The sequence below is a fragment of the Doryrhamphus excisus genome, linkage group LG2 (assembly GCF_037039965.1).
Source record: "Doryrhamphus excisus strain RoL-2023G ecotype Guam linkage group LG2, RoL_Dexc_Guam_v1.1, whole genome shotgun sequence".
In the NCBI taxonomy this organism is placed as follows: Eukaryota; Metazoa; Chordata; class Actinopteri; order Syngnathiformes; family Syngnathidae; genus Doryrhamphus; species Doryrhamphus excisus.
The window spans coordinates 13226507-13254240 of record NC_136358.1 but is presented as its reverse complement, the minus strand read 5'-3'; the positions used below and the strand labels follow the sequence as shown (position 1 = coordinate 13254240).

At 40.6% G+C, this 27734-nt stretch overlaps 1 protein-coding gene across 3 annotated transcripts; it reads right to left on the bottom strand.

Moving 5' to 3' along the window:
- Window positions 1-1831: 1831 nt before the first annotated feature.
- On the bottom strand, window positions 1832-27734 carry slc38a4 (solute carrier family 38 member 4). Of its 3 annotated transcripts, none has more exons than XM_058078069.2 (16): window positions 27610-27734; window positions 16628-16860; window positions 16424-16520; window positions 15116-15231; window positions 14789-14862; window positions 14551-14643; window positions 14400-14481; window positions 14242-14324; window positions 12616-12674; window positions 11935-12198; window positions 11039-11118; window positions 10860-10960; window positions 10346-10470; window positions 5090-5234; window positions 3663-3760; window positions 1832-3510 (listed from the first exon to the last, which is right to left on the bottom strand). In XM_058078069.2, exons 2-16 carry the CDS (start codon window positions 16750-16752, stop codon window positions 3406-3408), a joined length of 1647 nt encoding a protein of 548 aa, XP_057934052.2. In that variant the 5' UTR covers window positions 16753-16860; window positions 27610-27734; the 3' UTR covers window positions 1832-3405. The 3 variants fall into 3 exon arrangements, with proteins under 3 accessions (XP_057934052.2, XP_057934051.2, XP_057934050.2); XM_058078068.2 differs by lacking the exon at window positions 27610-27734 and adding an exon at window positions 21493-21839; XM_058078067.2 differs by lacking the exon at window positions 27610-27734 and adding an exon at window positions 20196-20840.

The following is a 27734-nucleotide window of genomic DNA, read 5'->3' as shown; positions in this document are numbered from 1 at the left end:
GGAGATGCGCTGACGTTTGCACATAAGGGAACACAACAACAAACACAGCCTGCTGACTGGAGCATCCAATGCAGCATGTTAATATCTGGGGACGTTTGATGTTGTGTAACCAGATCTATGGCAAAACCATGGGGTGGATTGTGACCTGCATTCTCTCTGACTTCACACCAAATGCATCAATAACACAGGCACCTTCTGTCCCATTAGGGTGGAGACCATTGCAGGCTGACAATAGAGAGGCTGTTTAATATGTATGAGTGTTTATGCAGTGTTTTCCTTGGTTTGTGCAGGTTTATGCTACTAAAATGACATTATTTTGAAAATGACTGCTGATGTTTCCATTATGCTGGGGTTGCCCCAGGGCAATAAATGTCCTATAGTATACAATATTCTTCCTGTCTGTAATTACCACAGTTGGTGATAATAGTGGTTAGCACGCAGGCCTCGCAGCTAGGACACCCGAGTTCAATTCCACCCTCGGCCATCTCTGTGTGGAGTTTGTATGTTCTCCCTGTGCATGCGTGGGTTTTCTCCGGGTACTCCGGTTTCCTCCCACGTTCCAAAAACATGCTAGGTTAATTGGCGTCTCCAAATTGTCCATAGGTATGAATGTGAGTGTGAATGGTTGTTTGTCTATATGTGCCCTGTGATTGGCTGGCCAGCAGTCCAGGGTGTACCCCGTCTCTCGCCTGGAGACAGCTGGGATAGGCTCCAGCACCCCTGCGACCCTCGTGAGGATAAGCGATAGAAAATGAATGAATGAATGAATGGAGTTAATAGCTGTGGCTGTAGGCAACCTCCTGATATAGTCGTTATTATTATTATTATTATGATGTCATACCATCGATTCTGTTGCTATAGTTGTGATACCCGTTTCACTTTTTCATGCACTCGACATCATTATTAAAGTAAAATGTCAAATTACGGCAATAGCAGCCTCTCTCCAGTTAGTGCCCTGTGGGTTTTTTTTGCGGTTTGAATTCTGTCTGACTATAAATTAAGCATTTATGGTGTATGCCAATGAAGGGTATGCACACTACAGCATTTGCCATGTTAGCGGGTCAAAGAAACACATTGAAAGGTAGCCATAGCTCTGGCCGTAATGCATCCGGACATGAGAATGATGTGCATTGTCAATTAAATGACCCTCCACTAATTCATATCCAGTTTATCCTTGCCAGCTAAGCCTGGGTGTCATCTTGCAAGCAGGTAATGAAAGAACAGGTAATTACAGTATGTCCTCTATTGGGGGGGTGACATCTCTTTCATTCAGTGGCCTCGAGAGACGTCAGCAGGTGTTTGTCTCCAGTAATTATTTACAATAACTAAATCCAATCATGTGTAATATGTGCCATCACAAAACCAGCCTTGACACACTATTCCTGGAATACTACCTTCGTTTATCACATATTGTTTTTTTTTCATTGAGATTATCTAACTCCCGCTTTTTCTCCTCCTGTTTGGAAACATTACGCGCTGGTGTTACAAGTCATGGCTGGATGCTACCTAGACAAGAGCGCTGATTTCCTATGGCCTGATAATATTTTTTGGCACTGGTGACAATTTGTACCCTCTCCAGTCTAAACACTTTATGTAAGCATTTTATGTAATCTTAATGTTGCGTATGAAAAGACTAACACACAAGTGACTTTTTCACATTTTTATTCTTCATCATAATGAAACAGCACCGCCGATACAAAAACATTCCCTTTGTGGGGATATTTTTTCTTTTTTTTTTTTTTTTTTTACAAATGTGAAGCCTTAATTCCACATGATGTCGAGGCACTGTGGACAGCACTGGGGTCGGTGATCCTCCATATAGGCAAGCCGAGCGGTTCTGCATCTCTTTATTAATAAAACACTGACTCTGACCGCTTCACCGTGAACAGCAGCTTGGCTCATTCATGCAAAAGAGTACAGACAAAGCAAGATGGAAACTTTTACAAGGATACCTGAGATACTTTAGAGGGCAGAAGTGTGGGTTGAAAGATTTAAAACCCAACTAGGTGAAAAGCAGAAATGCAAAAATGTCAAGAAACCTTAAATGTTTGATTGTCCAGGCAGAGCTTGCAATGCAAGGTTCTGGCAGGTTTTGTGGTTGCTCTCCCTCTGTTTTGTTCACTTTTAACTTAAACTTGAACCCAGCGTTGGGTAGCAAAACATAACAAGCTAGAAAACGGTGTTTTGTGAAAAGCTAATAAAATCATCGTGATGTGACAGGCTAACAAAGTGAAAATATTTCTACAAACATACAATAAAAGAGAAAAAAGGCCCTACTGTCATACAGCAAAGGGGAAAAAATGTAACACGTTATACATATTTATATTTATATATACTAAAACAAACACTGGATTTCAGAAAATACTCCCAACACGTGCTGACAATGAGTCAGTATACAATAAAATACAGATTATTTACAGAGCATATATAATTGTCCAAACAGACCATGTGTGTAATGCAGAAAAGAAAAAAAAACATGCACATAAACACTATTTCATTGGAAATATCTATTTGCCTCATGTATTTAGATCCACAAAGGATCTGTAAATATGGTCTACTTTGGCTGGATGTGTACATGACAAAAAGAGGAGGAGAATTGGATCCTTATTCAAGGCAATCAAAGCCAATTAATGCAGGAAAAGGCACAAGTTCAACTATTATTGATAATTATAAAAGGCACCAGTACATTTCTAGTAGAGCCCAATCATGGACGAAATGAACCACATGACTAAATCGTTTCAGTGTAACAGCTTACAAACACATTACACTGCTTTGACCTTTGCATGGTATTAAAATGCGTTGACTGCGTCTTTAGAAAACATTTGAAATATCGATAAAATATTGTTTCATAGTTAGACATTCATCAAGTGCCTGAAGCATATTTTCCATAGTATGTACAACACGATTCAGTAGGCACGTAATTATGTACATATATGTTCAGATCCTTATGTGACTATAATACTGGAAGTCCCTCCACCGCTTCATGTCGTAAAATATCAGAGTTTGTATGACTCTAAAACCAGTTGAGTAGTGTTACTGTATGTGCATGCAGACTTTGGCAGGCTTCTTTCTTGATTGTTCACGTTGAAAAGCAGCAAATGACCGGCTGGCTGTGAGTGTACATGTGTTAGTCCTACGCTGCAAAATGATGCTGAGAAGTGCTCCGTGTTTTTCCTCAGGAGGGCCACAGACGCCGTTCCCAAATGTCACATTCACACGCTCGTCTGGTGACAAATACGTTCGGCCTTTTCGTGGCTTGGAAATGACAATGACGACGATGCATTCAGGGACCGTGACATATCAATGGATAAAGTGAAAAACATGTTGATATGTTCATATACAGTGATGAATGTTTAAGGAGGGATTGAGGCCTCTTTGCGAATGTCGCTTCAAGGGGGGAGGCGCTTAGTGTCCTTTACTGGAGCCTGGCGGATTGTGGATCCAGTCGAGGACGATGAGTGACAAGCTGCCAATCATGAAGACGATTCCCACGACCAGGAAGACGGCCGCCTGTAGAGCGAGACGAGAACAAAATGATATTAAATGTGTTAGGATGAGTCAGGACGCGGCGGGAATCTGGTGAAATCTTTGATACAGCCCAACGTTCTCCGAGGAAAACCGATATCGTGAGAAAGTGCATATGTGTGTTCCTGTGGACTCACTCCAATCTTCTGCGGGGAGCGTAGCGGCACTGTCTTCACCAGGCGGAGGTAAAAGGCCGCAGGGAGGATGAAGATGAGCATAGTGGCTGCCGAGGAACCTGACACAGCAAAAAGGCAGATTCAACAACGTGCAAGCGGGAACATTCCGTATTTTATATCAACAATCCCCAACCTTTCTGCGCCCTACGGAATAGCTCGTGTTCTGTCAAACCCCTGAAGGACTGCTATGCGGATGGATGTTACAGTACAGTTTTTAAATATTTGATTTAGCGACACAGAAAGCACGAGAAATTGAAACTAATCACTGACGGCACACATCAGAAAAGTGCAACAACTTGGCTTTGAAAACAACAACTAGCCAAAACTCAACACACCCATCCCAGCATTATATAACGCTATTGTCAGGTACTGATGTAAATGAATGCTGACTCACCATCGGTATGATAATATAGGGGTTTGATGCGTGTGGGTGACAGACGCAGTGTGTTTTTCATATTCAATACCATTAATGATGAAAATACCACGCAGTTACTTTTCATTTTAATCCGAAAATAAGGAACAGTCATCTTCTCCCAGTGCTCAACGACCTCACCAGTGGCTTGGCTCATTAGCATGGAAGCAAAAGAGCATGAGCGTGATCACATGCATTCAACTTTGACACTGATCTAATGTCTTTGTATGTTATTTATAACAACAACACATAAAACTGATATACTGTACACTTACATCAACTCATTCAATCCCAGACATTTTTTTTCAAAAGCTTTGCCTCTCTGTACCGGCCATTTTTGATGATTTTCAAGGCACAAACAATATTGCGCCACACCATAAACAACACAAAAAATGGTTGTTTTACGTAAAAATAACAATTTATTTACAAATGTAACACTATGAACAATTTTCCATTTTGGATCTGAAGTGTGTGATTGCATGCATATGCACGCGCATCATGCAAATTTCCCTTCAATGCTACAAGACACCGTGCCTTTTCACTTCCTGGTTACTGTACAGCGTGTACTTTTCTATGATAAATATTTGTTCTTATAGTTCTTATATAAGGACTTTTTTTTGGGCTTAAAACTGCACCAAATGTGCTCTTTTCTATTGTGGAGTTGCATCATCAGCTTTTGTGCCTCAAGTGCGAAAAATGTATAAATACGTCTTTTAGAGTGAGCGGTTGGGTTGGAGAAAGCCTCATAAATGCATCTTTGGTAGCAAATTAGTTAAATGTGATGTAGTTTTTTTGTTTTAAAACAAATGCACTCTTATTACTTAGAATTTGGAGAAAAGCGGAAACTCCCTAACAGGAGAGAGATTGTGTAAATGTTGAGTGTTTTGGCCGTGAAGACCACTTTAAACTGAGTGGTCATGGTTTTCTAAGACTAAGACCTGACAAGCCTGCCGCCCTTAGTTTCAATAAAACTCACCGATGAAGCCGAAGATGTCCCGGATGGTGGGCACAAAGATGACCAGCATGTTGTTGAAGGCCAAGACGGTGGCTGCGATGATGGCGTGGCGAGGCCAGCTGAACCCTCGGCCGCTGAACAGCAAGGTTGTGATGGAGGAGCGGATCTGGGTGGAGAAACGGAAGGAGGCTTGAGTCATTCTTGTAAAAAGAGAATTTTCAGGCGAAAGGTCTACAGACGATGTAATTTGCATGGCAGGCCAATACATGGTGATGTGTTGTCAATTTCGAGTGCTTATGTGTGTGGAGCCTCCGTCATCACCGTCTTGGCTACGTAGCGGAAGGGGGGGACTGATTCCAGTATATTTTAATGACCATTCAGAAGGCTGTGAAAACGATATCACCTGTTGTTTAGGCTTTATCAGGACATGGTGAAAGAAGCGATCTTCAATGTGTGAGCACATGCTATCAGCCAGTAACAACAACAATTCATGGGCCTCACTCCCATACTGAATGACCGAATTGTGTCAAATGCCCACGGATCCTCAGCTAAGACGCCCGGTACTGCTGAGCCACAGGCAGCCCGTTCAAGCCTCCAGTGGGTGAAAGGTTGGTGGCATCAGGTGTAGCCTGAGGCCCCGCAGGGAGAGGTTAAGAGGCGGGGCTTGCGGGTGGCCATTCAAAAAGGCAAAGGATTATCTCCTGCAAAGCAAGGGAACCATAGGATTGCATCAGCCGGGCCATGAGAGGAAGGCGGGATTGAATGCAGCGGGGGCGGGGAGGGGAGGTGTGTCTTTACAGGATGTTTGTTTATTTCCACCAACGATCCTTACTTCCTTTATCTTATGTCTTTTATATCTAGTCAGCTAAGGCGAGAAAAGTAGCTTTCTGTTTAGTTTTGTCATTAACTACTGACAGAGATGTATCCTTTTAAGCGGTACAGTACATTTTCCACAGTCCCAACCAGGTGACCTTCATTATGACTGTCGGGGGGGTGGCCAGCATAATGGCTAAATGGTTGCTGCCAAAAAGAAGTCACAGTTAAAGAGTTATGTGAGATAATGACAATAATTTAAGGGCAACCCCCTTAAAATTCTACAACCTTGTACCCACCCATTCCCCCCTGGCAGCTGTTGCATAATTAGGTCGGCTTGGAAAACTCGAACCAAGACGGGGCATTTCTCTGAAAGACTCCAAACTATTTGGCACCCAACTGTTACCTGGCGCGAAGCCTTTGGAGCACGCTGTGTGATATTTGGACACTTTGTACACTGACTCCTGCTATTTACCTGTCAGCCACCCCCATGCGTACACACAATGGGAATGTGGATGAACTAGTAACACAGACAGAATGGGCCAGTCACAACTGGATTTAGTGAGGTGACACTCAAAGCAGGCATGCAGATTTAGCAGTAGATTATCATCAGGGTTTGCAGACGTCTTGGTGCACGCAGTGGTTTTGCAAACGCATTGAAATCTAAAGACGGCATCATGTAAATATCTCTATATAAGCAATTTCCTGCTAAAACATAACACAGATGTCTGAAAAGTCCCTTTTTATTTCAACAACAATCGATGCATGACGGCTCGACAGCTGCCTATTTACTTCATTATTAGCAATGGAAACAAAACATACAACAGACTCTACAGAGGCCTCTAGCGGCCACCTCGTGTTACTCCAGCATAGTGGCAGACAAGATACAAGACGAGTTACCTGCAGTAAATCGGAACATTTTTAAATGAACATACACATAGTGTAATAGTTCTGTATCCTATTAGCTTAGCCACACGTGAGAGTTGAATGCATTTAGTTAAAGAAAGAGTGAAAGAGAAAGCATACATATGATATAATTAGTCAAATGAGGAAATGAAACATTCTTCAATAATTATAGATACTGCAGATTAATACTGCACGGTTAATTTTGGGGTGTGGCTTACTTTCTAGAAGCTGATGCAATGTTTTATGAGTATGACTTGAATATCTTAATCAACTAAAGTGTGTTTTATCTGTTATGTTCCTCAACATACAGCGATTAACAGGAAGCCTTGAGTATAACAGGTTCAAGTAGCATCACTCAAATGTCTTCAAAATTATGTTTTAGGTAATCAGCTCCCATCAGTAAAAGCCTGAGAACTGGGGCATGGGTGCCTCCATGTAATGCCCCCTCATAATGCACTGAATCCTTGCAAAGCCCTGTGTGAGCTGGCCTCCCTTTTCTATCTACCCTACACGTGATTGTCCCGTCTAAACACATGTGCGTATATATACGACTTCTCCACGGGAGCTGAGGACAGCCAGTCGCAGACAAAGCTAATGTTAATCTCTCGCTGAAGGCCGACAGGCAAAATGAAGGTCAGAGAGGATTCAAGGCTTCGAGATTCTCAAATGTCAGGTGGAAAGTTGGTGACGGTGCTGCTTTCCATCTGATGTCTCAGGAATGGTCATTTGCAGGTTATCAGCTTCAAACCACGGTGGAGGAAATGATAGCTGTGCAATTTGTAAAATGTAACAATATTTTTTTAAAGAAAAAAGCTGTCTTGTGACAACAGAGCAGTCAGAAGCCAATCCAAATGTTAATGTCCAAGCAGAAGCTGTAATAATTCTGCTTTGGACAAACATACTTAAGATTTGTCAGATCAAAACACTATTGCTGTATCAGACGTCTATCAAAACATGTAATACTATTTTGGAAATTCACTACTTCCTCGTTACCCACTCTGATAACCCATGATTGGAACTGTAAGGTTTTTTTTTTGCACAAAATCTGTTTGTGTCTTTACATAACAAGTCAACATAAATGATTAGCAGCAGCAGGTATAACTGCTGATATTGTTTTAGTTTACAAAATGTAATTACTAAATGTACCTGCATTGTACTAAGCTGTACTACTTTTTGTCGCTTTGTTCTCGAGAGCTAAGTCCATCGTGACACCCCTAGTCTTTACACGTACAGTAAACTTGACTAGCCTCTAAACACAACCCCGCCTGCTATGCCAGCTATTTGGTTAATGCTGTTCTTTCTTAGCGCTAATCACAATAAATGACTAATACAAAGCAAGTTGAGAGTCATGCCCTTACAGGTACTGGCAGGTCTAATAGGTTCTTAGCACTGTTGAACGTTTCATTTAACATGCATTTGTAGGTTATAATAGTAATAGGCATTCTGTTGCATACTTTAGTATAAAATGCCCTGTATTAACACCAGTAAGATTCAGTGCCAATTTTTGCTGCTAAATAACCAAAATACAGTTGCACTTGTTCACATTTCATTTTATCCCCCCGCTCCCCAACTGACAGCAGTGGTCAAGGTGAGGGTTTTTCCACTGTCCACTCTGATCCAGTAAACTTCCATTGCGGAGAAAGCGCGGGGGGAGGATCCTCTCCCTCCCCGTCTCAGACTACATTCTCTTCACTGGAATAAGTAGGTGGGATGAAGGGGTGAGTGGTGGACGTGTCGGTATTGTGATAATGTGTGTCCGTCACGAGGCTAAAACGTATACACAAGCATCATCTATGACTCATTCAATCACAATGCACAAGTGTGGGGATGTGTTTGCATAACAAACACTGCAGCAGGCCCACTGATTACAGGGCTGCTGCTGCCCTCTGATGGCTTTCTGCAGCTAGTACACCCCAAGACCAAAAAACAGCCATGAGAGTTGAGTATGGTGAACAACGTCCAAACGTTCCAAACACAAACATATTGCAAAATTACGCAGGTAATAGCAAGTGTCAAAAACACCCTCGAATCCAAAACATAGACATAGACAACATAGACATGTTTTATGGTTTTTGCTTGTTTATGGTTTGGCTAATTTCCGTGTTTGGACATTGTGGCCTGTTTGCCCTTTTTGGCCACTGTACTGATAGCTAAAACGGGATTTAACACTTCCTCTTGATCAGCAGCCAAGTTTGTTCCCCTAAATTTAGGTCCTGGCCATATTTGGCCGGGGAATATGTGAATGAATGCAACATGGGGTGTTCCTGTGGGCACTGTAATCACAGGCCAACCATTCACACACTGAAGCTGTACTGTACATGTACGTTATGCATGTACTGTTCAAGTATGTGGGTAGGCTTTAACACCCCCTGTCGGTGTGCTTTGGTATTTCACCTTCCAGCACAAGCTCCTGGTGTCATCGTAAATCTGCCAAGAGAACACTTATGGCATTCTCATTATGACATAAAATACAACCTGCCTTTGCAGCAAATATCTAACAGTAGTATTTATAGTCAGCGATAATCTTAAATGTTGTCATAACATAATCCAATATAAGAGGAAATACTATACATGCTACATAACAGCTATAAAGTTTGCATTCATTATTGTACATATATTATTATCATTGGACCAGTGATTCCAACCAATTGTTTAATTATGTACATAATTGCCGCATGTATCAGCTCAATTACTCAGCTTGGTGATGATGAACTTCATCCTGACTTCATCAATTGCAGTACAATTCCAACACGTATACTGTATGTACCTCCAACTCACACATGTCTGTAGTCCCTGTTACAAGAATGCCTGGATGCATTCAGGGACACTCCGAACAGCACAAAAACAACTTTATAATGTGTGTGTATGTGTAAATGAACATGAAGCAACTCTTCTTCCTGATGTACAATTTGCTATATTTAAGTATGCTGGGGAAATACACTTAAAACAAGTACATTTACCTAAAATTACGAGATGTCCGTGAACGCAACCCATAGTTGTTTACAATAACGCCGTTAAAAGTGTGATTCAAATGTTCTTCTACTATTAAAGAGGCTGGTGTTAGACGTAGTTGACCGTGATGATTAATCATGATTAATTATAATTTTAAAACATGATTAATCTGATTAACTTTTTAATCATTTGATTTTTTTCCCCAACAGGGATGACCACAACAAGTCAGTTAACGTTTTTGTCTTTTTTGGTTTTTTTTTCTGGATGAACTTCCTGACACAACGGTGGCTGGACTTGTAAAAAAATATGTTAATATTATAGATTTTTACATTATGAATTGAAATCATACCTATTTAATAATAAAATGTAGGCACCACCTTTGTTTACTATGGGGTAAAGGGCAAGTGTTTATTTGAAATTGATTCATTGTGGCATGGTGTGTTTCAGAGCAGAGGCCAGCAAATGTGGGCGTATAGATGCAAATGTAGTATTTTACGGCATTATTGCCTACTACTATGGCAAGGGTAGGAATACAGTACACTGTTGTGTATGACAGGGAAGGTGACCATAGAAGGCATGCGACTGTATTTTATGCATGATACTTACGGGAAAGAGCACGATGGGAACAGTCAGCGTGACGGCAGTCAGAACAGCCAAACGCACAAGCAGCAGCAGCGTGTCAAACTTATAAACCTTGGTGAAGGTGTGAAGCAGCTCCGCCTCCACGTTTTCTGTGATTTGCAAAGGAAACAGCCACTTGTCAAATAACGGACACTGAACACTGTTTACATGTTAACAGCTCTTTGGTGCAGGCGTGGTGGACCAGTGTGAGGTGACTGAGATGCGATTACTTGAACCATGTTTGGAGGTGGTGTGGGTTGCAGTGGAATTCACACCCAACTAACTGAAAATAAGCACTAGTTTGTTGGCCAAGTGGGTCATGTTATTATTATTAGACAATGTCTGACATTCAGGATGCATTACTGGTGCCCTGGTATCTTTATCGAGGTGTCTAGTTTAACATTACAACTGTGAGAGGTCATGTTTGAATGTGCTTTAGATGTCCTGATAGTTAAATTGGTCAACATGTGGTTTCAACATCGATATTGACTCGTTTTACCATAAAAGGTGAGGTAGCCAAACAGTGCAGACATCATGTACATGATGAGCATAGCCAGGATGGACAGGTTGGAGACGTTCTGCATCTTTTTTCGGCTGCGACTGCACAAATAGCAACATATGCATTTCATGTAAGTTTTGTGTAATACATACATTTTGAAAGAAAAGGAGCACACTTACTCTTTTAGCTCACTGTAGATAGGCAGCACCTCGGGGTGACACACAAAGGCAAAGGCCAGGATGGGCACAGTGTATGCCGTCTAGAGAAAATATATAATATCATTACTGTTGTGTTAAAGCAGAGGTGGGAAAACATTTAGACTCAAAGTTTGGTGGAGGGGTTGTCCATCAAACGTACTTGCTCGCGGTGCAACAAAACGACAACACAACACTTCCATAAAGTAAGTTGACGCATCACATAAATCAACTATATAACTACGTGTCTGATAAACAACAGCTAGGTGCTAACTTAAAACTGTTATTTCCAAATGCCTGCAAGGCATGCTGGGTAGTCTAGCTGCAACAACAAAATGAACTATGAACAATAAAACAGTGACTATCAAAAGTATGTTAACTCCTCCTTGTGTACTTCTCTGACAACCTCCTCAAGTGAAAATGCAACAGAGTACCACAAGCTCCCCAGCATGCCTTGCGGTGAGAATACCAAGGTTTTCTTTTCCGGCATGGGTGTTGTGCGTACATATTTATTTGTGCGCCAACATGATGAAGTAGGTAGGTTATGTTATGCGTCTAAACTAACTAACTAAATCGAGGTCTGACCTTACTCACTTACTCACTTTTTCTGCAATTGTAGCTTATCACAAACAAACCCCAATGAAAACATTATCAAATCCTGTGACCACTGTGGCAGCCTGTGTTATAGTCATACCTTGGTGTATTTTCTCAGTAGCATACAAAGAGCACAAATCTCTAAACACAAATGTATGCAAACACAAATGTATGCAAAAGGCATGACACACCTTTAAAACCCAACCATAACCAAACATATTTTGCTACGCCTCATTTAACGATCCCTCATCATTTAAGTTGACACACCTGTACCATTGCAAGCCTACCTGTGAGTTGAAGACAAAGTATTTGGGAGTGCACATGTCGTCGTCGTCGTCAGGGTGCGGCTCAAAGTGGACGCTGGTCGAGGCGTGAATGTCGTGGCTGTCTGTGATGGACGGGGAAAGGTCCGTTCGCGAGAAGTCCATCTGCGCCGAGCGGTTGTGTAACGCGTACAAGCCCGGCATTTGCGAGGCATCCGTGCTTACGTTGGTCGATGGTTGGTCAAGGAATGGAAGAGGGCACGGTAGCTGGGTTTTCTTATAGATCACCTGGGAAATAATAGTCTTGTTAGGTATATCGCATTTCAGCTGTTGCTATCCCTTTCAGTCAGTATAACACATTTTTTAAAGTTGTTTTGTGCATTTGAATGTGATGAGCTCTGATCCTCAGGTTGTTCTAGGAGTGAGGATTTTTTAAAACTTTCTTTTAATCAAGGGAGCTAACATTTTGGTGCAATATGATTTCTTCTTTAAATCAAATTTTATTTGGTGAAGAAATATGTGTGCATTACTGTATAATCTTGCTCAGAACATTTTACTTTGGTCAACCCAAAAGTAACCTTATTTAACACTAAAGTACAATGGATTTAAGTATTCAAAGACTGTTTTTATGCTGTAGCTGTGGAACTATGCTGTTGGTTGTTGAAATCTCATATAGGGTATTATTAATTAAGAAGATAAACTTACAACTCCCAGGAAGAACACCATGCAAGATAGAGAAAATCCGCTTGTGTAGCCCAAATAACCTGCAAAAGAATAATAGTGTTCTAGATTAATGTACAAAAAAGACAACAGTGGATATCAGTGCTATTTTTTTTGCTAACTCACTTCTCATAAACAGCTGCAGATTCACTTTGCTATTTGCTATTTCAGGATATGGGTCACACATTGGACTAACATCCCAAAATAGGTTGATAAAAAAATGTGGGTTCAGAAATAGTTTAAATCTATATCTGGCTGTACCAACGTATTCCATGAAATAGGCTTCTTTTGGAGCCAAATCATTTTTTAACATGATCATCTTTAAAGTTCATGCATGCGAGTGTGTTCCTTCCAGTAACTTGTACTTGCCAGAGCTGACTAAGATGTTGGTGTTATATTACCTTTGGTTGACTGCAAACAGCTGCAAAGATGTGGCATGGATACAAGTCCACAGCAATAACTGACCGCTTGTAAACCCGAGCAGACAATAATGTTCATTCACTGCCCACAACAGTAGGACAATACATTTATTATTGTTGCTAAGAGGGGTGTACAACTGCACTGCATCATGCCAGACTGCTAGATTTTATTTTATATATTTTCTAAATAGTTAGAAAAAGTTGTTCACTCTAGTGGTGATTTTGGCAAATTAAATTTTCATTAAATCTATCAGTGGAAAATGCAATAAATACAATAAATGCAATAAATTTGATAGTACCACTTTTGGACCATGTTGACATCTCAAATAATAGTGTATATACAGTAAGTGTCAATTTCATGTATGATACAGTCATGTGGAAAAATTAGGACACCCCATTTAATTAATGACTGCAAATTTCAGTGTATAAGCCATTGTAAAATACAGGGGGTTCATTATTCACAGTATGACCCATGGTTTCATCATACAATAAACTCATCACACAGCAGCTTAACACTCAGAAGTTATACCTTTTGTTTGACAAAACCCATTCATTTGAGGAGCATGGAAAGCATAGAAAATTCTGAATGGTACTGCAGTAGTGCCTCTGTCCACCAGTGAGAGCCAGAGGATCCAGAGCCCAGAAGGAGGCTGGCGTCATTGCAGCGCTCAGACACAATCCTTTACAAGAACTACTACTTTAAAATGTTGGTGTTTTTTTGTTCATTTTAAACTTTTACTGAAACATGCATATTTGTGAGTGTTAATGTGTGGTGTGGTGAATGGAGTCATGTTAGTAAAGTGTTCTCAGTACAATCACACTGTGAGTCAGACTGTTATGTTGTTATACTGTTAAAGAAAATGACCTCCTGAGATTTCCAACGAGTTGACAAGCTTGTTGTGAGTGTATTAAAAGCACTGAAATCACAGAAATGCCACAAGAATTTATCCATAAGTTAGCTGCAGCACTGTATAAGCCCCAGGGTTCATATTTTAAGAAAAATATACTTATACACCATAATTGATGGCACATGCTCAAAATGCTGAATCAGCAAAACACACTAAAGTTACTTTTTGCAGAGAGCATTGAGCTGTTTGAGAAATTTCATTATGATCCAACTTATAGGGTTTAATAACAGCGCCACCATGTGGTGTACTTGTCAGAAAATATGCAGATGCGTGTGAACACTTACCCAGATTTTTAAGTAGAGACAAGGGGAAAATAATTCCAATGGACACGAATATCACCAGGTAGTTTCCATTGAGGTACCATTCACTGCAATCACAGTGCAAACCAGTTATAGAATACATATATAACGTTCATACTTACATCATAATCACCTTCACTTACCCAGTATTTTCTTCTAAACCCAAGAACGCCCGAATCACTTCTGGCAGCTCGTATTTCACAATAAAGAGGTAGCTAGACATGGCTGCAAGATGATATCAGATTAAAAAGAGTAAAGGAATCTGTATCCCTGAATTTGAAGCCTGCATCTTACCGCCAATATTTTGCATTATTATGGATCCAAATGCTGCTATTTTCCCAGGCCAACCAAATGCCCTCTCTCCCAGTTTTTCGTAGATTAGTGACCCTGCCACAACAGACAAATTCACTGACATGTAGACACCAAATAAACTTCAAGCATCGTGACTTAAGGAAATACTGGCTTTTGGCTATTGGCCTTTTCACTACCGGACAAAAAATCCTTGTTTTTTGGAGTCAAATAAAATACTAACCTCCTTCTTTAGCCGTCATAAGAAGCAGATGTACAGAATACAAGGAGAGGATGGCAACACCGATAAGGAGGAGTCTAAAAAAAAAAGCAAGGAAAGCATTAACTGACCAGGAATCCTTATTGTAATTGTAATCATGCAGCATGTAACATATTAGTATAATAGTCAGTTTATGAGCTGGGCATGAGCAATGGAAGGAGGGGGCATTTAGATCCATAAATGCTGATTGTGCATGTGGACCACAAGGAGGTGAAACGTAGCAAGTGGGTGGTCATTTCATTGACACACACATGTTTTATCAGTCAGTTAGTATTGTATGGTGATACTTACGTGAACAGTATAATGCCAGTGTTGGCCATGGCGTAGGACAGGCCCAGGATCCCGCTGCCCATTATGGCATTGCTCAAGTTAAAGACCGACATTCCAAAGGAGGTATGGCCTGGATGCTGATAAGCATAGAAAAGATAGTGAGAGAAATGAGAAGGAGTACAAAAAGTCATCATGCGCAGGTGGTCTTCAGGTTACGTACTAGTTCTGTTCCTAGACTGTAATATAAGTTGAGTTTTGGTGCCTATATTCTACCTAAATTCACTCCTAAGTCACTCACACTGTACACAAGAATGCACAGGGGACATACTACAATACAGCAATAAAACACCAAACACAACAAAAGCTATGGTGTATTAATAGTGGGCTTTTTAGGGGTGTCCCATTACATGCATGTCTCACCTAAGGATTGTGGATGATGGGCAAAATTCCAAAAACAGTGCAGTTTCCCTTTAACTCATTCAATACCAAATAATGCCTGATCCTAACTACATATTTATACGTCGTTCACATTTTGTCTTTGGTGCGAGAGGCAAAAAGAGGTGATGAAGCAACTCTGTACTAATGCATTAACGCTTGAGAGCACTTTTACGGTAGAAGAAGTGCATTTCCTAGGCAGGGATCATGTTAACGTGCAAATCACACATGACTGGAAGGAGGAAGTGAGAGAGCGTGGAGGAATGTAGCATACAAAATAGTTTCTGCTGTTATATGTGTAAATGAATGGTTATTTTGATGGAAAACAACCAATTTTTTTTGTGTTATTTATGTTGGTATACTTGTGTTTCTAGTCGGGGACTGATATTTTCCTCAAACTTACCCATGTTCTATTGCCGGTTACCAAAAAACGGAAAAACGTAGCTGACATTTTTTTATTTATGATGAAAGACAGGAGTCTGATCTTTCTTTTGGTAGATTCCATGTTTATAAAGCCAAAGAATATTCTGTGTGGATTGAAAATTGTCTAAGATGGCCGGTACTGAAGGGTTTGTCTTTTGAAAAATAGTTCATATTGAATGAGTTAATGAGCAAGCAACAAATATTGAATTTTTCTGCTGTACATGGCACTGTAGCTAGCTCTGGAGCAAGTCTCATGACCAAAATTCCCATCCAACCATCCGTCCATCTGGGGTATGCTGGAGCCTAACCCAGCTGTCTTCGGGCGAGAGGCGGGGTACACCCTGGACTGGTCGCCAGCCAATCACAGGACAACCAAATTGTAATTTAAAAATAATTGATGTCAACCAAGGAATATCTGTAACTGTAAAAATGGTGCTATATTCTGTGCTTCTGTGTTCTGAGCTAGCTTACATATTCTTCATGGTACTCTTCATATTTCTTCTTTTTCATGATGCCATTCGCCAGGAACTTTTGGCTCTCGCCATCCTCATTGTCGTCCAGAAACTGACTGCAGAGGCAGAAAATGCACACAAAGAGGTTACAGTAGTTGCATGTTGTACACTTCCTCAGGCCGTCAGTGGGTTTTCTTGTGTGATTGTACGGAATACTGCTGACCTGTTAATGGTGGCCTTTTCCGAATCGATGGGCTCTGTGTAACGGTCATCCAAACTGTCGGTGCTGTCATCGTCAGCCTCCGTCGACACTTTCCTCAGCTCCATCCGATCCACAACACTCGGCATAGTAGCTCACAGCACAGCAGGACGAGAGAAGGAAGTTGCCTCAGATACCAACTGTGTTCCTCAGCGACAATGGGTTCCTTTAAATGCCTGCACAGTCTGTTGTTTTACCTGTGAGTAAGAGAAAAGCAAATGCACATTAAGAGTACTTCAGGGGCTTAAATAACGCATGTGGTCTTTTTGGCTTGATGGAGATCATGCTTCAGAGAGTCTGCGCCATTTCCTGGAGCTATTTGTTTTGTTACCTCATAGAGGAAAGCAGTTGCTTGGTGCAACATGAGCACCTCTCTTCGTCCAAAACTGTCTGGGCTCTGGTTCTATATATTGCACCATTGGTTTTAGTATTTGTTGACAAAATGCCAAATAGTGGTTCTTCTTTTGTTCTCTTTAGTGAAATATTATATACGCCAAGATTACTGGCCGCAGTAAAGTAAACAAACACTGAAAGTAGGCCAAGGATGCAATGAGTTCTTCAGCCATGAAGAGGCCTCCTTGTTCACTCCCCCACTTTATGGAGGGAGGCCGACTTCACAATTTCCATGCGCAGCTTAACATCATTATGTTATGTAATGTCCGCATTCGATTTAACCCAAATTGCTGTGTCACATTCTCACAAAGAGCTCTTAGATAGGAACTATTGGTCGAGCCAAGCCAAAAGTGGATTATTTATTTATTATTATGTTGAAGCAACTGAGGCAAAAGGGCGTGCACTACTTGGTTTCAACCAGCAGAGGCGCTACTAAATTGAATTTTGTCTCACTTAATAAGGTACACAAAAATACAGTCGTTATTGAGGAACTAATGCAGAACAAATGAGGATCTAATGATTAAGGCACATAGATTTTTAGTAGTTACTGAGGAATTAATGAAGAACTAATAAAACACTAATGACCAAGGTAGATAGGATTAGAGTAGTTACTGAGGAACTAATAAAGAGCTAATGAGTAGAGTAGTTCCCAAGGAACTAAGGCATATTCATTTGGAGTAGTTACGGAGGAGCTAATGAGTAGAGTAGATACTGAGGAACTAATGAAGCCCTAATAAGGAACTAATGATTAAGGCACATAGAATTAGAGTAGTTACTGATGAACTAATGAGGAACTAATGAGTCAAGTAGTTCCCGAGGAACTAAGGCATATTCATTTTTGAGGAACTAATGAGTAGAGTGGTTACCAAGGAACTAAGGCACATAGAATTAGAGTAGTTACTGAGGAACTAATGAGGAACTAATTACTAAGGCACATAGATTTAGAGTAGTTACTGAGGAACAAATGAGTAGAGTAGTTACAGAGAAACTAAGGTATATTCATTTAGAGTAGTTACTGAGGAACTAAGGCACATAGATTTAGAGTAGATACCGAGGAACTACTGAAGAACTAATAAGGAACTAATGACTAAGGCACATAGAATTAGAGTAGTTCCCGAGGAACTGAGGAATTCATGAGTAGAGTAGTTACTGAAGAACTAAGACACATATACATTTAGAGTAGTTATTGTGGAACTAATGAGTAGTGGTGAGGGTTAGGTAAGTTTGTTCCTCATTAACTACTGTAATTTTGTGTGCCGGTAACATATTGTAAAATGTTACCTCAAATTTAAAGAGTTTGCTATTATTAGCATTCACAACATTTTGGGAGAGATTGTCCATTCCTATCACAGAAAATAATAATGAATAATAATAATAAAATAAATAATATTTATAACAATAATATAAAATAAAAATAATTAAAATTGTCAGTTAAGGCTCAAGTGCCCATCCCTGCACAGAACCAAACCTTCAGAGATACCCACTTACTATATATGCCAGAATTATGTCACTGCAGTCAATGTATTAATTAAGGGTGTTCCTAATATTGAATATTGATATCGGCCTGCATATAAAATCCATATTATCACAAGCAGTCCATTCCAGACTCCGCCCAGCACATCTATGTAGCATGTGATCACAATAACAGCATGGGCTAACGTGTTAAGCAAGAAGTATCAGCGATGTAGGCCGTGTGTATTTTTCGTTAACATGACAAAGACGTTGCAGCTGAGTGCTTGACACTTGTCATGCACAAGTTTCCACAGAATGTTTAATACGACCAACGTCATTTCACAATGGAAACTGTCAAGGGATGACAAGAAGTCATTAGCTACAACAGAAAAAGATGGCCAGATTTAAGAGCTTAATTGAGCACCTTAATCGAGCCGCCACTATGCTGTGGATAAAACTAAAAGATTTTTAGTTATGTAATAAGTGTGATTGCTCCAGGGCTCCCCCTAGAGTTATCAAGTGTAATGTAAGTGTACTTGTTGATTATTGCATTGCACTGACAAAGGCACACACAACATGGCCACGGTAAGTTTCCGTTGCACAAGGCCGGTATCATGCACTCCATGACATCAAAGGTCATCAAGCGGAAACAATACAGGTGCTGAATACTCATTCTGCGTCTGTCTCTGTCGAAAGAAGCGGCTGAGCAGCATCTTTGCATCACAATACACAAGCTGTGTTTACAGTCAATAGGGTGCTGTCAATTGACATCAGAGGTGTTAAAAACGCTTGACCCTCACTCCTGACTTGATCTGACCAGCAAGTTTGTGATATGCTTCTGCCTCTGAACCCCGGATGGAAGTTTGAGTAAAGCAGTGGCGATTATGCGTGTGTATTACCGTTAACAACCATATCACATACCCACGAATACGCCTAATCTCCTTTGTGCTATGTGGCCAGACAGAAATGTTTTGACTTTTTGTTGCCAAGAGGATTAACCTGTCTAACTGGGTTACCCTCACATATAATACTTCCCCTCTTGCAACCATAATATTGTCCATACTTTTTGTGCAAGCTTTTTCAAGCATTTTTAGTGACATGCGTCTTTGCTCAGTTTGCATGGAGAAACATTGAATGATCCCCAGGGTCATTTTTGCATTCTCTGAGAAACCCGCATTCTGCCAAATATGTCCAAAAAAAGCACAAGCTATCATAATCACAGCTTTTCCACTCTAGTTTCCAGCTGTTGTGTTTATGTTAAATGTCAACAGGGTCACACGCTGACCTCGTTTTTCGGGGATACGTTTTATTGAACACTTTTACGCATGAATACATGTTCAGTTGTTCCAATGCTGTATGGCAAAAAATACTGACACAGATTCATATTACCTAATCAAACACGCCAAGGCATAAATAACACAGTGTAGTGATAACAACAGGCCATGCAATAACAGGCAATAAGCTATAGGTTGCATTAACAGAAAGAAGGGATTCTGATCCTATTTCTCCTTCTCCGCCCAAACAAAGTCTTGCATCAGCCAACCAGTTGAGGGCAAAATTATTTCAGCAGACAGCAGAGAAGTGCAGAAAGTGGACAGAAGCTGTCTTCTTCAAATATACCCTGCAGCAGTAGCGTGCAGCAAGAAACATTTTCTATGGTGAATTAAAACAAAACAAGCATACTCACAGAGAAGATCCGTGGAAAATAAACTTCTCCTTTTTGTTAAAAAGATGCTTTTAAATAACGGAGATGTGAATGGTTGAGGAGCTGCAGCTATTTTGTAACTCAGGTGAGAAAGGAGGCTTTTAAAAGGGGGAAGGGAGGACCTCTGTCACCCAATCAGGACAGGGCTCTCCATTGCCTCTCCAAGTGCCAAACTCTCTTGCTTGTGCATACGCGTGCACACACACACAGCTGCCTCAATACAAAATACCCCAAGTTAGAAAACTTAAGTCTGAGTATAGTTTGTCACATTGTTAAATACGGCTTCATAAGTTGATCACATGACACGTCACATGAGCGACTCCAAATAAGTGATGGTCAGTCCCTGTACACACGCACATGGCCAGCTGTATGGTGAACAACTGTTGGCCAGTAGGTGCAGTAGGCTGTGCCGCCTGTTGGCCAATCAGAGCGCAACGTTGGAGAGGGATGTCGCTGTGCCCAAGGTCATGTACATGTCAGGGATGAGGCGGTGTTATCTCGGTCCAGTTCGTAGTGTCCAAATAAAGGAAAACATGCACTATGCCTCAACTTTAGCTTGAAGTGGACTTGGCTGTGAAGAGCATCGTCTGATAGTTTTCATAGTTTTCAATTAGTTTAATCACCCAAGTTGTACTGTGCTTTGCATTAAATCAACTTAGTTCGGCATTTACACACCAATTTTTTTCTCCGTTTTTTTTGTTTTTTAATTCTAACTTAGATACAAATTGGTTTGATGGCGCTATCCGCAGAGCTTCCTTCAACATTTTCCAGCAGGAAGATGCCTTGACATGTCATGATGATGTGCAACTGCACATTTTGTAAGTAAAACACTACATACTCTAGGCCTATAATTGTTTCTTAATGCAAAAAAATGACTTTAAAATGTGCTGAATCACTGCGAGAGGCATATTATAGGGTTTAAAGTATCAAAAATAGGCTTATTTAGGGCTTTTTATGGCTGCATCCATTATTTGTGGTTTGGATGTTTGAGGCCTTCATAGTTTGGTTTGGCAAACCAGTTCACCATAAGACAGGTCATCGTGTGCACCCTGGCACCATTTAAACATTCTTATTTTTAATAGCAGGTTGCACAGTGTCGGTGGCTAAATGAACATGAGCTACAAATGATGTTTTAAAGCATGTTGCAAAAATGTCACTAAAATGACATGCTACAGCAGTGCGGCAACATTCCATAAATAGTTTCCTTGAAGTATGTGTGTGTCAGTTCACATAAATTCTCAGCCAGTCACCTGTGACCACAACGCTGTGATATACTAACCAGGAACCTTTGCGGGGGATGGTGCCCTTCTCGCCGCTTCTCAGTGAAGATCCCTCAAAAACTGTGTACTTAAAGCAGAGCTAGGCCCTCCAAAACGACTCCGTCTCCATCACTTTTACCTGAAAACACAAGTTTCCTAGCAACGGGGAGGGCTGTTCACTGTTCACCTGTGTTGACATACCCCTGTTATGAAATGGCAGATTGCCACATATATTCACACACCACCATGGAATTTACCACCATTGATAAGTTCTGTGTAAACAGGACTGTGACGTCTTTGAAGGAGGTTCCTTTGTACTGTTTTTTGCAAAGCTAACCAGTTAATCATATTGATGGATAAACCACATATAGAAGGACATAAATGACTACATTTGCTTGCATTTGGGCTTCAGATTTGCACATTTTAGTTATTGTAAATCCTCGAAATCCAGGTTCCTATAGGCCAAAATGCTGCAAGCTTTTTGTGAAACTGACTTTTTATGTCAATTTTTATGATGCCTTTCTATATTTACTGTAGGTTTTGGCCCTGTAACTTCCTCCTGTTTGTTTCTATGGATAAAATATTGGACTGTAGTTATTCTAACATTTCAATTTGAAGCACTTTTCCTTGTGAAAGTTGCTGTATAAACAAACATTAGCTTCAAGAGCCTGTAAACAAGACGCCAAGTGGGGCATGTTTGTGTCATCGTCATAGTATGGGGTTGTTAACCTCCTCTTTTGACCAAAACATCTCCAGTGTGACGCACTTGTAGACAATTAGTCCCGCAGATGTGTGTCCACACAGTGGCATTGGACATATCTCTAATAAGCAGGTCAGAAACAACACATTTTACTTGCTTATTATACTTTGCTGACTAATACATTATAACACAGGCAAATATTCACGCAGAAACATGAAATATAACATAAGTAGTATACACAAATTCAAAAACAAATAGAACTTGAACTTGGGAAGAGCACTCCAGTCGGCTGTTAAGAACCTTAAGATCACGTTGAAAAACTTCACAGTGCCCGCAGGGCCTCTAAGAATTTCACAGGTCTGAGACAACGTATATTTCTAGCCCCTGCGTGCCAAACCTAGTGGCCCTATCAACTTGTTTGCAGGTTAGCGATATGACATAATAGCATCATATGACACAGGCAAGACGTTGATTACACGGTCTACAATGTGGTCTATGTATGTATTATTGGTGGAACAGCCTCTATTGTTATTGTCCACAGGACTTTTATTCATTAACACATTAACACACACACCTATTCCTTGATTAACTGCAGGGAACATTTTATATTAGGTGTAAGGGGATGGGAGAAGCTCTCTCTGAATGTTCTAAACACCTGTTTCCTAGTGTTTCTTCTCAACATTCACCGTCAACAAACTAGTTGAGACTGCATCCACAGCACCTTTACTCGCTTCACTCAAGTAGTGTACTCCATTTTGCCTCAGTTGCTTCAAGATGTGATAAATCAGTGACCAATACCACAAAACATTCATGACAATAAATCAATCAAACAACAGGCTATTATCAAGAAATGTGATTGGTTGACAATTCGCTTACAACATTTAACTTAGTAAATGGAATATTTTCATCAAGAGTGCAAAGAAAACCTGTTTATGACCTTCTATACACGTTTTGTAACATTATTAGAGCCCTCTTGACATGAAATAACACCCCTATAGTCACCTTGACACTTGTTTTACACAATATCCATCCATCTTCTAGTTCGCTTATCCTAACTAGGGTCGTGGGGATATGCTGGAGCCTATCCCAGCTGACACGAGAGACGGTGTACAACCTCGACTGGTGTCTGGTGACTGGTCGCTAGCCACGTAGAGACACTCACATTCATATCTACATGTTCTCCCGTTCTCCTAGTACTCAATTTTTCTCCCACATTCCAGAAACATGCAAACTCCACACTGAGATGCCAACGGTGATTCAAACGCGGATCTCCTGGCTGTGTGGCCAACATGCCACGGTGCTATTACCCAATATTGTAATAGGGCGCCATGTAGTAAACAAACAATGCATTAGCAATTAAGCAAATAAGCCATTTACAGACTCGTGCTTGTGTGTGTTGGTATAAATGTGTTCCCCTCGGGGAACTGAGTAAAGGATGGACTACATTTTATCATTGTCCTTGAATGCCTTATTTTGAGCCATTTTTATGCTTGAAAATCCTTAATTGAAGAAAAAATGTGCTTAAATCTGCATATTTTTGGACTAACTATAGGCCACATTCAACCACAAAACAGTGTGTTTTATTAATTCATCTATTTTGAAAGGCGGTGATGGATTGAAACGGCAACATTTTAAGTGCAAAGTGGCCTTTTTATGGGTATGTCTATTATTATTCACGGTTTTTCGCCATTTGTGGTGAGTTTTGGCATAGCAGACACCTACTGTACATGTTACAGGTTATTTGTCTAAATACGTAACTTTTTTAATGCTGTTAGTGTTGTCATAGCGAGTAAACGCTATTCAGTAGAGGGAGTCCAGAAGCAAGGCCTGAATTGTTGCTTCCTTCCACTTTATTTTTCTGTCACCACATAACACATGTAGCCAATGCAGCTTACATTTATTTTCGTTGGTCGGCCCCGATTTCCAACTGCCACGTTAGAGGGAACTACACGAACACAAAAACTTTCGACAGAACTCGGAATCCCCACACAATGGCCTGTCTGTCTGTGTTCCCACCTGGGAGGAATTTATCACACATCGAACATGTTGAGATAACACCCACCTTCCCATTTCTTCTTCTTCTGACATGACAGTGTAAACATTATGATGAAATGCATCTACTGGAATAATAACATATGATAGATCCATCAACTTAAACATGGCCTTTTGTTTGAGCACCCGGTGTGTCCTCACCTTATTTCTGACCTGCTCTTATCTCTTATCTGCCGACAGTTACGTGACGACAGAGACATTTGCTTTTTTTTTTTACAACTTGTAATTCGTTGTATACGTTCCTGGCTTATTTGAAGGTTAATGGGTTCAGTCCTAGAGATCCTGATGTTCCCAGGAGGATTTGTTTACCATAGCGCAGTGCAAAGGTAGATGACTCCTAAGCCAAAAGACTAGGACAGTCTATCCACATCATTCATACACCAACATTTAGTGCACCTTATCTTCATTTCATTATGTAACACATCATCTACACATGTACCGCTTGTCCTTACTAGGGTTACAGGTATGCTGGAGCCTATCCCAGCCATCTTTGTGCAGCCAGACATATAGACAAACAATCATTCGCACTCACGTTCACACCTACTGGAATGTGGGAGGAAGCCGAAGTACCCGGAGAGAACCCACGCACACACAGAGAGAACATGCAATCTCCACACAGAGATGTTCCAATGTCTCAACATCAAGCTATACAACATTTTTCAACGTGAACCAAGTGTCCAAAGCAGCTGTGTCGGCAAACATCCCTTCATGTTTACAAGATCTTGAATGAGACGCCGGGACCCCGTGGCTGACCTCTGACGACCATGCAGCGGGTGAAAAGAGGAAAACAAATTCCCCCTTTGAGTACCGCCATGATGTTCCACTCACTGTTTTCCATGAGAAGAGGATGGGGCACCTTTGGTGAACCCTGTGACGCGTTTAAGGGCGTTTATTAGCTCAGCGCATGTCTGGACATGTTGTACATTGATTTCAGATATAGCCTTGACACCGCACTGCTAAATTCTCGACCGCAGTGTTACCACAACATAAACTTTTGCCCTAGCAAACATTACTTAGGTCTATATTGCCTCATATGCATCATCATTTACCTCTTTTCCGGCCACTGTGCCTTTAAAAGGTAATCAATCGATTGCATCGATGCTAGGAAATAAAGCATGGGTTTAAGCATGGTTTGATTTGGTGCAAGTTGATTAAAGTCCAACTTTAATGAGATGTCATCTTGTAAAAACAAAAAAAGGATTAAAGTAGCAGTGTATAGAAATAGCAACACTAGGGTAGATGCTATTCATTTACCATGGTTGCATATATAACATATAACAGTAGAGGGAGTCTGCATAATAATGAAGGAATGGTGACGGAAGAGTTTTACTGTGTCTGCAAGTCAGTTCTATAACATAATTGATGCCTGGGTTAAAATGAAGCTACACATGCATTGAATGGATACTTCTTTGAGGTCACTGGTGGTTACATAAGAAGTACATAGTATATATAGTATATAGTATATAGTATATAGTATATATATATATATATATATATATATATATATATATATATATATATATATATGTATATATATATGAGAAGCAGGCCAAGGGGGAATATATGCATGGTCACTGTGTATTTATAGCAACCAGAGAGAGGCAACGATAGGCTGAACATGTCACTAAAATATGCCCTTCCTCCACATACTCCAAGCTCAACCTGGTTTTTGTGGCAGGTCAAGACCAGTCACACAAGTGTGTATAAATATGTGTGTGGTCAGGTTGTGTTGCTTCATAGTGGCTTAAGACCAGGATAAACATGTAGCAGAAAAGCGGCGATAAGCCACACAATGGAACAATATGGAAAATGTAGGTCAAGGTTTGTATATGCAATTGGAAAACTTGTCCATCATTATAGTTCAGGTTGTCCTTTTGACACGTCGTCTTGAGCAGTGGAGTTGTACAAAATTTTACTGAGAAGTGGAGCAATTTCACTTTTCTTTAGACTTGTCCTTATTATACATTCATGAATGTACACTCATCCCTCATTTATCACTGTTAACCTGTCCCATGTTTATGTTTGTTTAGGACTATTAGCCCTGTAGCCATGAAAGAACACCCCTCTAGTCACCTTTACACCTATTATTCTTTGTTACCATCACATTGCTCAACTGCAATGTCAGGCTACGGGATCACTGCAATGACACAAGACTTTAAGCATTTGCAACCTAGCGAGCAAACTATTTAGCCTTCAATTGATTCTAAACTTAAGAAATGGTTTAAAACAGAGTGTGAAGAAAGACGAAGAAGCCAAAAACTTACCATTTCCACACTGAATGGGAGGGGGACTACTTATTACTCAATCATGTTGGTCATGCACTGTGACAGTAATTATTACATAACGCCTAGTCCGTCAACCGCAAAACAGTTGCAAAACAGTTCGTTTTTTAAAAAAAAACTTTTATTATTGCAAGGCACGACTATACTGTGGAGTGTAACATGTTTTTAACTTGATGGATTATTTTCAGTCTTTCTATTCATTTGTATCAAGAAAGTGCCCTGTCATCTGTCCTTCCAGGACCTCCCACTAAGGAACCTCAGAAAGACCAGAACTATACAAGCAGTCTAAAAGTAATCACAGGATTGCATCCTCAATTTCAAGCAAGAAAAACGTGATTCACAGGTTTTCCAGACTCTTATATGAACTCAGTGTACCTTTTTGGCCTAAAGTAATGCATATTGTGCCTTCAGCCCCAAATATGACAGAGAAACCATTATAATTGATAAATGTACTAATTTATTCTGCACAAAACACTACTCTAGGATTTATCCAGTCTTTGCTTAAAGTAACAGCATCTCCACCACCGCCCGAGCCCCTGATTGTAGCGATAACACATTAATTAGCTCACCAAACAAAATAAAAAAAACAACATTCCACATTGCAACTCAGTCATTATCTCCCCAAATCGTGTTTCACCCACGCCATGTGAGCCCCGCTGAGCCTTTTTGTTTTGTTCTACAAGCGTGGAAAGCGAGCTAGGACGTGGCAAAAACAAACTAAATACGCTCAAATGTTCACTTTGGTGGAAAAAGTGTGCAACTGGTGCGGCAAGACGTGGACGTGTTTTGCAGCGTTGTCAATAAAAGCCGTTATGATTGTCTCCCAATCGAGACGACTTTTTTTTCCGCGCTTCTGGCAACACCCTGCAGGAAGCGCTACTGTTGCTTTCTCCGTTTAAAACAATAAACATCCGCAAGAAATGTCTTCAAGCGATTTCTATAATAACTTCACAGCGTGCAACATGAGTGTGTGCGGTTTTGTCTGGTGCATGAAAGCTGCACAGCATTCCAGCCTATTAAATAATAATGTTTAACCACCCAGACGCCACCAGACAGTAAATGAAAAGCTTAAGAGAAAGAAAAGGCAGTATAAAAGGTCTTACCCAATGGAAGTGCTGGACTGTTAAGGGCGCAGCAGCAGTAGCAGTAGGAGGAGGACTATTGGAAACAAGAGATGGAGACCCTTCCCATTTAACAGGCAAGGAGACTGAGTGGAAATTTCCATGTG